Here is a 12,921-nt window from a genome sequence, read left to right on the forward strand (position 1 = left end):
CAGTAGTTGTGGCACATGGGATCAGTAGTTGTGGCTCGCAGACTCTAGAGCACAGGCTCAGTAGTTGTGGTGCATGGGCTTAGTTGCTCCATGGCATGTGGGATCTTCCTGGACCAGGGTTCGAGCCCGTGTCCCCTGCATTGGCAGGCAGATTCTTAACCACTGCGCCACCAGGGAAGCCCGTCTACTGAGTTCTTAATTTCATTTTCCAATTCTAGATATTCCATTTGTCTACTTTTCTATACTTTCTAATTCTCTGTTGATATTCTCCATCTTCTAATTTCATTTTTCCAACATATTAATCATAGTTATTTCATGGTCCATGTCTGTTAACCCCATCATCTGGATCTGCTGTAGATGTTTCTACTGTTTTTTTTTTTTTTTTTTTTTTTGCGGTACGCGGGCCTCTCACTGTTGTGGCCTCTCCCGTTGCGGAGCACAGGCTCTGGATGCGCAGGCTCAGCGGCCATGGCTCACGGGCCCAGCCGCTCCGCAGCATGTAGGATCTTCCCGGACCAGGGCACGAACCCGTGTCCTCTGTATCAGCAGGTGGACTCTCAACCACTGCACCACCAGGGAAGCCCCTCTATTGTATTTTTGAATGTTAGATTAGTTTTGGTTGAATGCCAGATTTATATGTAAAAAAATTACATATGGATGATGTTATCTTCCTCTAGAAAAGATTTAGGTTTGTTTCTGGCAAGAACAAGGCTTGTTTATGTCTGCTTTACCTTTATCTTAGGTATCCATTAAGGGATCATAAGGGAAAGTATGGGGTTTCTACTGAGCCTCCTCCTTTGAAACAGGACTGGACTCTAATTTTTGGTCTCCTAGCCCTGTGAGACTGCTAAAAACTCTATGCAGCTATTCAGCCTCTGAGTTGCAGCTTCCTCCTTAGTTTAGCAGCCCTTCAGCACATTAAAAAAAAATGTTTTTTTTCAACTTTACAAATAACCTCAAGGACAGAAGCATTACCAAACGTTGTAATCACTACTTTAGACTTCCCTTTTTCTAGAGTCTTGGGCCTTCAAATTTCCATTGCTCTGATTGTTGTCTGTTGCTCTCAGAAATACTCTTTCTTTAACTTTGTACAGCCTTTCTATATGTCTTAGTGGGAGCATTCGTGTGAAACCAGCAAATGTGTCATGGCCAGAAATAAACAAATCTGAAGCTAAATTATTAGCTTTCTGAAGGCAGATTATGTGACTAGTGTTTTGTGTCCCTAGTAGCACACAGCATATTTGGCAAAATATAGACACTCAATAAATGCTGATTTTGAATGAATGAATGGATTGTCTGATTAAAATGGTGCAGAAATAAAGCAGTACTTTGTAGAATATTGTCCAAAGTCCACTAGAGAGATTGGCAAGATTTTTTTTTTAATCATGAATTCTGACTCGCCTTCCATGACTATGCATGTTTCTCATTCTTCTTGTTTTTTCAAGTAGAAGATTTGAGCTAATGAATGTGATGGAATAAGAAAAGATAGAACTGGGAAACCAAAAATGATTTAACACTTTTATGGTTGCAAGGTTAAAGGTGGTTCTTTAAAGATTTCAGATGGCAAAATATCTAATTGGGTACATGCTAATGATATGCAAATGAACACAGCTCTTGGGAAATTTCTGGTGGGACTTCACCAGACAAGAAGTAGCAGCTGTAAAAAATCTGGTTTTAACAGCAGGCTGGACTTCAGGACTCTAAAAGGCTTATTCATTTTAAGTTGTCACATGGCTTTGAGGGCAGGGGTGAGAGAATGGGAACTGTTTTGGCCTTCAGTCATTCATGTCATTAACATGCCAGGCATGTTGGGATATGTCTTTCAGGGCATCCTAAGAGTGAACTCGCCTCTTCCTCCTTGTCCTCTAATTAGAAAAAGTGGAACAAGTGTATCAGCACCATTCAAGGCTGTCATTTTTTTTTTAAAAGATGGTTTAGGAAAGCAGTGACCCTTGTATTCTTCTCTCTTTTCTCTTTAGAAATTGCCTGCGTTCTACCTGCACTGATGGATGGCATACAGAGTCATCCCCACAAACCTTTCTACACCGTTGGTGAGAAGGTGACCTTTTCCTGTTCAGGTGGCAGGTCCTTAGAAGGTCCTTCGACATTTCTCTGCGGATCCAGCCTTAAGTGGAGCCCTGAGATGAAGAACGTCCAGTGTGTGCAAAAAGGTGAGTGGCTCTTGGGTCTGTCCAAGGACACGTACACTCAGGGAATGAGAGTCCTTGCGGCAGTTCCTCAAGGCACTGAACCTCCAAAGCGGAATCACTCCCTCCATCCCTGCCCTGCTACAAGAAGGTCAGTTCATAGAGTGGGTAACAGACTTTTTTGCACATGGCACAGATAGACTCACAGAATTCAAGGAAAGGCAAGAATAGCCCTGGTGATTCTGAAATTTTAACTTAAATCCTTCATATCAAAGATTAGTTTTATATTTGTTAAGGTGCCAAGAAAATAAAGAATTTCTAAAAGCTGATTTCTGGTTTCCTCCTGATTTTTAAAAATGTACTTTTATGAACTATAGAGTTGAGATCATAATTTATATAAAATTCTGTATGTTTTGTTTTTGGGCTCTTAGAGTTTATTAGTGGTATTGAAATTGAAAATATAAAAGCACTTACATATAACCCTGCAAAGCAGAGTTATTGAAGGAAAAGTAGTGTGGTTTGTGAAGTTGTTCTTATAGGTAGAAATCCAAATATCCAGTATTTTGAACACATGGCAAATTAAAATAGTTTTTAAAAAAATTTTTTATTGGAGTATAGTTGATTTACAATGTTGTGTTAGTTTCGGGTGTACAGCAAAGAGAATCAGTTATACATATACATATATCCACTCTTATTTGGATTCTTTTCCCATATAAGCCATTACAGAGTATTAAGTAGAGTTCCCGGTGCTGTACAGTAGGTCCTTATTTGTTATCTGTTTTATACATAGTAGTGTGTATATGTCAATCCCAATCTCCCAATTTATCCCTCTCCCCCCTTTCCCCCTGATAACCGTAAGTTTGTTTTCTACATCTGTGACTCTATTTCTGTTTTGTAAATAAGTCCATTGGTATAAAATGGTCTTTTAAGAAACTAAGGCAGGAAGAGATTTAGAAAGCCAAACTATTTCTTTTAGAGATACTTAAAATGGGATAGATTTGTTTTCAGAATAACTTCCTCTTTCTTTACATTTTTTTTAAGAAATGGAAAATATTATGTTTGTAACAATTAAAAACAAGAAGAAAATCGCACTTGCATTCTATTTTATATGATATTCTTATTTCTTGAGTATATAATTTTTAATTCGATGCTGAAATTTTTCTTCTATAGTGAAGATGAAGTAGTTGATTCCATGAATAGTAATATTAGGTGAATTAGATCTTCACAATTGAAAAGAGAGCACTCTGTGACTGATTGTGTTAAATAGATCACAGAGGACAGAATGGGAGGGCTGCGTGTCCAGTGGAATGGCTGCCCTGCCTGTTCTCACATGTTCTGTAGCTGTCAGAGCAGAGACAGCTGCTTTGTTTTCTACATGCACTGAGGTATAACTATGAGTTTATTTGGGATAAAGTAATGGACCTGTACCAATAATGCTAAAATTAAGGAGAACAATGTACAGTTGATGAGGTTGCTCTTTTCTTCCAAATGAGATTATATACTTTATATACTTGTTTTTTTCTGAAATGTCTTTTTCAGTCACTTTATAACACATTTGGTATGAATTTTCTCCCACTCAGTAGCAAATCCTATTAAGGTTTTAATTAAGGATGTTTTTCAGATCTGTGTGTTTTTCAGAAGACTTAGATAACAATAATAACTACCCTTAACATAAGCCTATGGAACCAAAAGTTCCAGGTTTGTCAGCCTCCAGAGTTTGAAAATACCTGATGTACAAGTATTTAGTCTTTTTTATATTGTGGTAAAATATACACAACATACAATTTACCATTTTAACCATTTAAAAATGTGCAGTTCAGTAGCATTAAGTACATTCCCATTATTGTTCAACCATCATTGTCCTCCGTCTCCAGAGCTTTTCCATCTTCCCGAACTGAAACTCTGTGTCCATTAAACACTAGCCCGTTATTTATCTGCACCCGCATCAGTACTTAGTCTTGATGGGAAGATATTTGATTTTAAAATAGTAAATGTACATACTGTAGGTGGGTCCTAAGAGTGTGTTTACTTGGTTAGTCAAGCCATGAAGATAACAAAGCTATATTCTTTTTAAATGCAAAAGTCTTTGGTGTAGGTAATTCTACAAGCGATTTTCCGCAAAGAAATTATAATAACTTTTAGAAAATATTTAAAATCTGAAATTCAATCCTTATGAACGGTTAGCAAATAAACTGCTAATAATAATGCAGAACTAATGTACATGGCTTAATCACTGAACTTCAGTTTTGGTCCATTTAGATCAGACTTTCCCAACCCCAGCACTACTGGAATTTGAGCCCTGATAATTCTTTGTTGTGGGAGCCTGTCCTGTGCCTTATCAGATGTTTGGCAGAATCCCTGGTCTCTGCTCACTAGATGCCAGTAGCGTCTCACAGGGGTGACAACCAAAAATGTCTGTTGACATTGCCAGATGTCCCCAGGGGCAAACATTTGCCCCTGGTTGCGAAGCATTGATCTAGATAATACCATTAAAATATTTTATTTTGGAATTACTTAGGATTTCAGAAAATTTGCAAGTATAGTTTCCATATACCCTTTACCCATCTTCCCATAATATTAACACCTTACATACCTTGACACAATTTAGTTGGTCAAAACCAAAACATTAATATTAAATAGTACCATACTATTGACTACCCTACAGACTCTATTCATACATCACAGTTTTTCCACCTATATCCTTTTCATGGTCTAGGATCCAATTCAGGATACTACGTTGCATTTAAGATAATACCATTTCAAATTGGGCGATTGGGATTGACATGTATACACTGATATGTATAAAATTGATGACTAACAAGCACCTGCTGTGTAAAAAGAAATAAAAGATAATACCATTTCAAAGAAAAATGTTTAAAGAATAAGTACTTGCTAGAGACCTTGCTGGACACGGCAGGCATACTTCACCTTTCTACCATTTTTACAAGTTTATGCCTTCCTTGTTCATGAGATTTTCCTGTCATGTCTAAAGCTCTTATGTTTTCCGAAGTAAGGAAGTATTCCATAGTTTGTGCACCCATAAAAACACATCCTTCAGACAAATGACCTTTATAGATATATCCAGCAGGTAGCTAGTTTTATGATGCAAAAGTATATGCCACTGAATTCCATTGTAATGAAGCTGGCAGGAGGTGGAAATTGCAGGGTTGTGTAGACTGTTCACATTGTAGGCAGGCATAGCCTAGGCCGTGGCAAATTATGCTCTTGTAAGTTGGACCAAAGTGTTTTCCTGTCAAAACTGGAATGATGATTGGCTTTCTATCAGTTTGTAGGAAACATAAAATAAAGGAAAGGATTTTATTAATGTAAGTACCTCCAGACATTTAGTCACTGTTGAGGGGAGACCACTTGGACATTTACATGTAAGAGGTTATTATAGTTGTCCTTGAGATACTGAGAGTTCTTCTTGTATAGGTCAAGTGATGGTATGCTTTCTGTCTCATTATAGGCATAGTGGGCAAAATACGTCCACATAACAGTTTTTAAACCCCCATGTACTTGATGAAAGGGAGCCTACTCTATGGGCCTTCAATTCAGACAAACATGGACTTCAATCCTGGCTTGGCCAATTTGTTAACTAGCATGAATTTCCTAACTTTTCTGTCTCTTAGTTTCCTCATCTCTTAAACGGGCACTTATTAAGGGGATTAAATATCACAATGTATAAAAAGGGCAGGGCCAAGAGTAAATGCTCAAGAAATGGTAGCTATTATGACCAATGAAATTGGGTGGTCCTAGGAATGCTCTAGCTCTTGTAAAATGCTTTATAGCTTTATTTTTTACTGTACAAACTTGTTGCAGTTGAGAATATTACAGAGCCTGGTTCAACAATTAAAATAATACCTTGTTTGCTCTGAAGAAGCTTTTCACCTAATAATTGCCTCTCCATTATCGTTTTCTTTTAGATGCCCCTTTGGCACCGGAAGTGCCTGAATGTCAGCGCTGGGAGAAACTGCAGAATTCAAGATGTGTTTGTAAAATGCCTTATGAATGTGGGTAAGCTCTGTCTTCTTCTCTGTTTTATTTAAAATAGATGGGATGACTTCTTAATGCCATTTGAAGCAACATGGATGGACCTAGAGATTGTCATACTAACTGAAGTCAGTCAGAGAGAGACAAATATCGTATGATATCACTTATATGCGGAATCTAAAAAAAAAACGGATACAAATGAACTTATCTACAAAATAGAAACAGACTCACGGACTTAGAGAACGAACTTATGGTTACCGGGGGGAAAGGGTGCAGAGGATGGATAGTTAGGGAGTTTGGGATTGACATGTACACACTGCTATATTTAAAATAGGTAACCAACAAGGACCTACTGCATAGCACAGGGAACTCTGCTCAGTATTATGTAACAACCTAAATGGGAAAAGAATTTGAAAAAGAATAGATACATGTATATGTATAACTGAATCACTTTGCTGTACACCTGAAACTAACACAACATTGTTAATAAACTATACCCCAATATAAAATAAAAAGTTAACAAATAATAATTAAATTAAAAAAAATAGATGGGATGATTTCTTAGTTGCTAGTCTCTGTTAGCTCAAAGGTGTTACTTACCATGGGTTAAGGGTCTTTGCATTTCAGTCCAGTCCATTTGCTGCTTGTTATTTGCCTGGGTCACCAGGGCTGACCATTGGTGGTGTTAGGCAGTGATCTAATCTGGCTGGTGAGAAAGGCTGAAGGACTGCTTGAGACCGCTTGTTCTCTACATAAAATGGGGCAAAATGACAAAACCGTCACCTGAGGATTTAGAGCTTGAGGAGATTAGGGCTGAAGTTCCCATGAGACATAACCTCTTAAAGATACCAAGAGAAACAAATGCAGCCGCTTTTCTGATTCTTGAAATATGTTTATTTCTAGATTTGCATTCTAAGAACACCACCGCACTTGAAATCACTCCACTGTAGAAAGATATCTGGAGTAATTACTGGTTGTTGGATACAGAGGGCATGATTAAATTGAGACAAGAGGAGGTTTACTGGTGGAACTATTTACAGAAATGTGGGCAGAGTAAAGAAAACTGCAAGCCACGGGGCAGTACTCCTGGACTGGTAGCAGTTCGGGTTTATAGTATCTCTGTGCCCAAGCCAGGAGGTGTGAGAGAGGAGCACTTATGAAAACCTGTTGACAGAGCGCTAGTCGAGGAAGAGTTGAGTCCCTCATTTGGGGCCCTCAGAGATCCCCAGCAGTGAGCCAGGGGAATAAAACCCCCCATTGTACCCTCTTCTCTCCCTCCAGTCTCTTGCCAGACTCCCCCATTGATCAAACACCCCTGAAGCTAGAGGACAAGGAAGTCTATTGATGTGGTCCATACGTGTCAGCCTCCCAGGCAGGGTGGAGAAGAGTGGAGGGTGAATCTGGAGAGGCAAATGGAAGATATCCAGTGCCCAGGACTTACTGGCCATCTTTAAGGTTAAGAATCAAAACACAAATTATTAGCCAATTACTTGGCTTTCAATTAGTATGGTCACCAAAACACATCTCCTTGAACACCTACATTGGGTAATGATGACTATGGTGGTATCTTATAAGAAGTAACTTCTCATGTGAAGGAGAACATAAAACTGAATAGCATAAGTGGAAATGGTCAGCCCAGAATCTTCTGACTGCGCTGTTATTCTCTATTAATCATTGTTTGCTTTGACTCACTTTCATCCTCTTTCCAACTTCTCTGATTCATTGAGTTTATCTGCAGCCTGTTTATAAATATGGTAAGAGTTTTAACATCAGACACTGATAACAAGATAGATGGCCTTTTAAGTTCTCTGCCCTTTAAGCTGTTCTGCGTACTTCTATGTAAAGTTTAAATAAACAGATAAAAAAGAAATAGTAGGATTTGTTTCTGTTATGTAAATGTCCAAATAAATTTAACTCTTGGTCAGAGAAGTAAACATTAGAGCTAAATATATATAAGTAAATATAGATTCTGTTTACTATTCAAAAAAGCCTTGCTGTCTAGGGTTTCGCTACAGTAATTGTTTCCTTACCCATCAGCATTCAGAAATGTGGTTGTTTTTATTAGTGACATTTCAAATAGTTGGCACTATTTTAACACCAATGCATACGAAAAAAAGTAACCCATTTTATGGAGATATTTCTAAACTATTTTGTAAACGTAGATACTCTAAAAATAGCATTGAAAAATAGAGTTCATTTTCCCTTGAGGATTCAGTCATCAGCTGTGGATAATGCTATAATATGGACCTGAACTCTCAGGGCTGCTGGCTTGGGAGGAGATATTTTCTTCTGCAGCCAGTGGTCCCATTTGACTCCCATTCCTCTGAGTGTTTTGACCTTTGCTAATTTTCTGTCTCCTTCTTTGTCGTCAGTCTACCATCTGTGGCTAGCAGACGTTGCCTTCTCTTCTAATTTGCTGTATCCGATCTGTTCTAGATGAAACTACATTGACACTAGATATCTAAGCTTGTAAAACTTGTGAGTAAACAAAGAGCAAAATATGTTCATTTTGAAGATTGGAGGGGGTTGGGCCCTAGTAATGAGGGGCATTTGCATTTCTGTTCCATCTTTTTGCTGTAGGTGACAACATCTGAGTCATCGAACCCAGAGCCTCACCTTTCACTTCTCATTCTCAGCTTTGAAGAAAGAAAATCTTGTAAATAAAGTAATTTAAAAAATTTGTTTCAGATCCTCCTTGGATGTGTGTGCTCGAGATGAGAGAAGCAAAAGGATACTGCCTCTGACAGTTTGCAAGATGCATGTTCTCCAATGTCAGGGTAGAAATTACACTGTTGCTGGTAGGGAGAGCTGTACTCTACCTGCCTCAGCTGAGAAAGCTTGCGGTGTGTGTCCACTATGGGGAAAATGTGACGGTAAGGGGCATTTCATATTTGTAGCTACAAAAATGCTCAAGTAATAGAAGTGAAGTTTTCTAGTTTAGCGGCAGATCAAAGCACATCCCTGAGGATATCAAAGACTCCGACTGGTCTGAGCATGAACTATCCTCCCTGACTGCCTTCCCCGGGGAGGGGGTCGATCAAGAACTCTCCCTGATGGTCTGAATGTCCTCCCAAACATCACGTTCCACCTTCATGATTTTTGCTCTGTCCTTGTATTAGCCATATTAGGTACTCATTCAAAAAGAAACAGACTCCCATAAAAATAACAATTTTTAAAAGAAGAAACGTTATATCACCTCTTTAATAGGAAATGTCCCTTGCCATAAATATTAGGTAACCATGAAAATACATACAATGAAACAAAACAAGGTAGGAGATTCTAGCCAGATGCTGCTCAAAGCTTGGAGGATGAAGCTTCCTTGTGATAAAGGGTGTTTAGCAAGTGTCAGGGGTGTGTTGAAAGCACACCTGTGCCAAGCTGACACTTTCTCCTAGAAGCAATCAGAAGGATGTGAAGAGAATAGAAAAGGAGGTACTACATTCTCAAGCTGTGATTCCATACTTGCTGGTGCTGTGTCCAGGTAGCACTTAACAGTGATCTTGACAACCAGCACTGGCCAGCCCTCCTCCGCGGGGGGGAAGGGTTGGGTCGCCAGAGCCAAGTCACCGTCCTCAGTTTCCCCATCTGTCAAGTTGGGAGCCGGACTGTGCGATCTTGATCTGTAAGGTCTCTGCTAGATAGATCCTCAGGCCCTCCTTTTCCTGGCCGGTACCCGCTGGGCACCTTTCCCCTCACTCCCGTCCCATCTGCAGCAGAGACGATGACACATATAGGCACGTCTGGGTCACTTTCGGTTTGGCAGTCACCACAGTGGTCTGGCAGACCTGGTTACCCTCCTTCTGGGGACGCCTGGCTGGTGTGTTCCAGCCTCGCACCTTCAGCGCACACACGGCTTTCCTCCCCGACTCGTTTCTGATGGGTCTTTATGGGGCATGAGGCCTTTTGCATCTCATGCCCTCTCTCTCTCAAAGCAAGTTAATTCTTCTTTTGTCTCCCTCTGTTTGAGCCTTGCAGCCCGGCGTTTTGCTGAGGTCTCTGCATTTGGTCTGGGCGTTGAGGGGTCACACCGGGGGTTTGGGCCCCCCCTGTGCAGCTCGTGGAGGAGAGAACCGCTCCGCGGGGGTCCCATTGATAGGAAGCCTGGCAGCAGCCTCAAAACCTGCTTATTCTGTCGGAGTGGAGTGAAATGCCTCCCTTGCCCAATCCTGCAGCTTTTCCTGGGGGTCCGGGAGAGGGGAGGGTAATTGATTGCATCACGCGAGGCAGGAGCGTCTATAGCTCTCCAATTACCAAACATCACGACTTTGGACGTGATGCGCCTTGTCTTCCCCACCTCCACCATGGGCCACCAAGCCTCTCTCGCTTCTTTTTCCAGCCCAGAGCAGCAAATGTGTCTGCAGAGCCGCCTCGGAGTGCGAGGAAACAGGGTTCAGCGTCTGCGTGGAGGCGAATGGCAGGGAGCAGACGATGACAGAGTGTGAGGCCGGCGTCCTGAGGTGCCGAGGTCAGAGCATCTCCGTCACCAGCATCCGGCCCTGCGCCGCCGAAGCCCCGTAGCTCCCGGCGCCGGTGGGCCTGCTCGCAGCCGCGTGGCCGAGTTAAAACCTCTGCACGCCCGGTCCTGTAGACAGCTTCTCAGCACGCAGGCCCATTCTTTCTCCTTCCACTCCGGGTCCACTTCTCCCAATCCCCAGGCCCTGCATAATTACACAAGCCTTTGTTCTCCCAAACCTGAATCCAGATCCTCTTTTTCTTCTCTTTTTAAATGTCAGTCAGGCTGAAGGATATTGATGAACCTTTGAAGGAGCTGTATGTTCTTGGAAAAATTGCTGACTTCTCTGGACCTTGACTTTTTTTTAATCTGAAAATTAGAGGGTTGGACTAGAGAAATCTGAATGCTCTATGATTCTTTTTAGTATGATTAAAAGAACCGACCAGAACACACCCTACAAATTGATTATGAAAACAGAAAGTTTAGAGAGGCTGGCTTCGGCTCAGTGAAACTGAATACAAAGGGGACCTTGAATGGAAAAAGACAGATACAATGATTCCATGCCAAGCACCACACCTAGAGCTCCCTAATCTTGTCAGGAGGTTGAATCACTGCTATCAGAGTGGAATCCATCATGTTACGGTCACAGGGGCACCTTCTACTTTCTTGTCTGAGAACAAGTATTTACAATTGAGGCTTCTCTCTGGAGCTTTTCTTGTGTTTTCCAAACACAAGACCTGTAATTTGTCCCCCTCCTCCCCTTTCCTTTTGTAGGAAGCATCATTCATGCCTGAGCTATTGAGTGATTGCGTATTTGGGGGAAGTGTTCTCTAACGTGGATACGTACTTAGATTTTTCAGGGGGCCCTACAGGTAGATCCATTTGAGACATTAGCGCTCTGTTTATTCCCTATTCATCTTTCATCAAAACAAAATAACAGCTGTAGTTGATGAAATGAGTGGGCGTCAATGGAATTTAAAATATGCTTTTATATACAAATAATATCTCTGTATTTTTCTGATACATTTCAATGAAACTTTAGTTTAAATGACAATGATTAAAAAACTCATTAAAGATACTATACTTTGGAATTTTAAAATCTGTGTTATGTTTAATTTTAAAGACTTTCCATGAAGGATGGCTAATGTGCTCTTTTTTATATTTTTAAAATTTTCGAACTACTTTATCGAGGTATGATTGACATGTAAAGAGCTGTACATGAGTTTGGGGATAAGTATACATCTGTGAAACCATCACCACCATCCAGACCATAAACATATCCAACATCTCCCAAAGTTTCCTCCCACCCTCATTATTATTATTATTATGGTAAGAACACTTAACATAAGATCTTTCCTGTTAGAAAATGTTAAGTGTACATTATAGCATTGATAGCTACAGGCGCTGTGCTATACAGTAGATCTCTAGAACTCATTTACCTTGCATAACTGAAATTTGATATCTTTTGACCATCACTTCCCCATTTCCCCCTGCCCCTAGCCCCTGGCAACCACCATTCTACTCTGCTCCATGAGTTTGACTGTTTTATATACCTCCTAAAAGTGAGATACAGTATTTATCTTTTTGTATTTGGCTTATTTCATTCAGCATCATGTCCTCCAGGTCTATCCAAGGGATGAGTGAATAGTTGGTGGAGAAGGAGGGGACCAGTGAATGAGGTTGCAGAGAGTTGCTGTCTTGAAATACGAAATTTCATGCCTTTTTAAGTTTTCCGAACATCCTTATACTTGACCTTTCCTCTAGTTGGACAGAGACCTTCACATTGTCTATGCGCGAATTAGGATCGTGGCAGCAGGGCTGCAAGAAGAAAGTAACTTTCAACATTAAGACTTCAAACGCGTTTTGAAACTTCCAAAATAAGTTCTTGAACATCTGAAGAGAAGGCTTTGAGGAAAGCTGGGAGGACTGTTTATGCCATGAAAATTGACTGCAATGAGAGCAGAGGGAGTGTGAGAATGTCCCCATCTGCCCTTCCGTCTGCCTCAGCCCAGGTGGACTGGGATGGGATGGGATCTAGCCTTGGAAGAGAAGGCAGAAAGTGCTGAAGTTAAAGTCATCTGGACCTAGCAGGGGACAGAGGGAGAGGAGGGAATCAGCTGGTGCATTGTTGACCAGTTTCAGGGAGCTCCATGGGAGCTCAGTCACATCCTACTGGCCATCACTCACATTTTAAGTGGACACTGTAAGTCACCTGGGCAGAGACGCTGCTTTGGAAGTTCTAATTGCATCGGAGTGTGCCTTCTTGTGACACTCTACACATTTCCTAATAATTGACCAACAGAAGTGCTGCTTATCAATGCCCTGAGA

The 12,921-nt window shown here is 40.8% G+C and overlaps 1 protein-coding gene across 5 annotated transcripts in view; it reads left to right on the plus strand.

Moving 5' to 3' along the window:
• The window catches only part of C7 (complement C7), a 52,171-nt gene extending 41,340 nt beyond the window's left edge, over positions 1 to 10,831 (plus strand). For 3 of the 5 annotated variants that reach the window (XM_060146996.1, XM_060146998.1, XM_060146997.1), the window contains 4 exons: positions 1,980 to 2,171; positions 6,074 to 6,164; positions 8,829 to 9,013; positions 10,477 to 10,831. In XM_060146996.1, coding sequence (XP_060002979.1) covers positions 1,980 to 2,171; positions 6,074 to 6,164; positions 8,829 to 9,013; positions 10,477 to 10,658 — 650 coding nt within the window. In that variant the 3' untranslated portion in view covers positions 10,659 to 10,831. Of the gene's footprint in view, positions 1 to 1,979; positions 2,172 to 6,073; positions 6,165 to 7,421; positions 8,061 to 8,576; positions 8,619 to 8,720; positions 8,776 to 8,828; positions 9,014 to 10,476 lie in introns of those variants that run through there. The other 2 variants (XM_060147001.1, XM_060146999.1) reach the window with 2 other exon arrangements.
• The last annotated feature ends 2,090 nt before the right edge of the window (positions 10,832 to 12,921 follow it).

Source organism: Lagenorhynchus albirostris, chromosome 3 (assembly GCF_949774975.1).
Source record: "Lagenorhynchus albirostris chromosome 3, mLagAlb1.1, whole genome shotgun sequence".
Lineage (NCBI taxonomy): Eukaryota > Metazoa > Chordata > Mammalia > Artiodactyla > Delphinidae > Lagenorhynchus > Lagenorhynchus albirostris.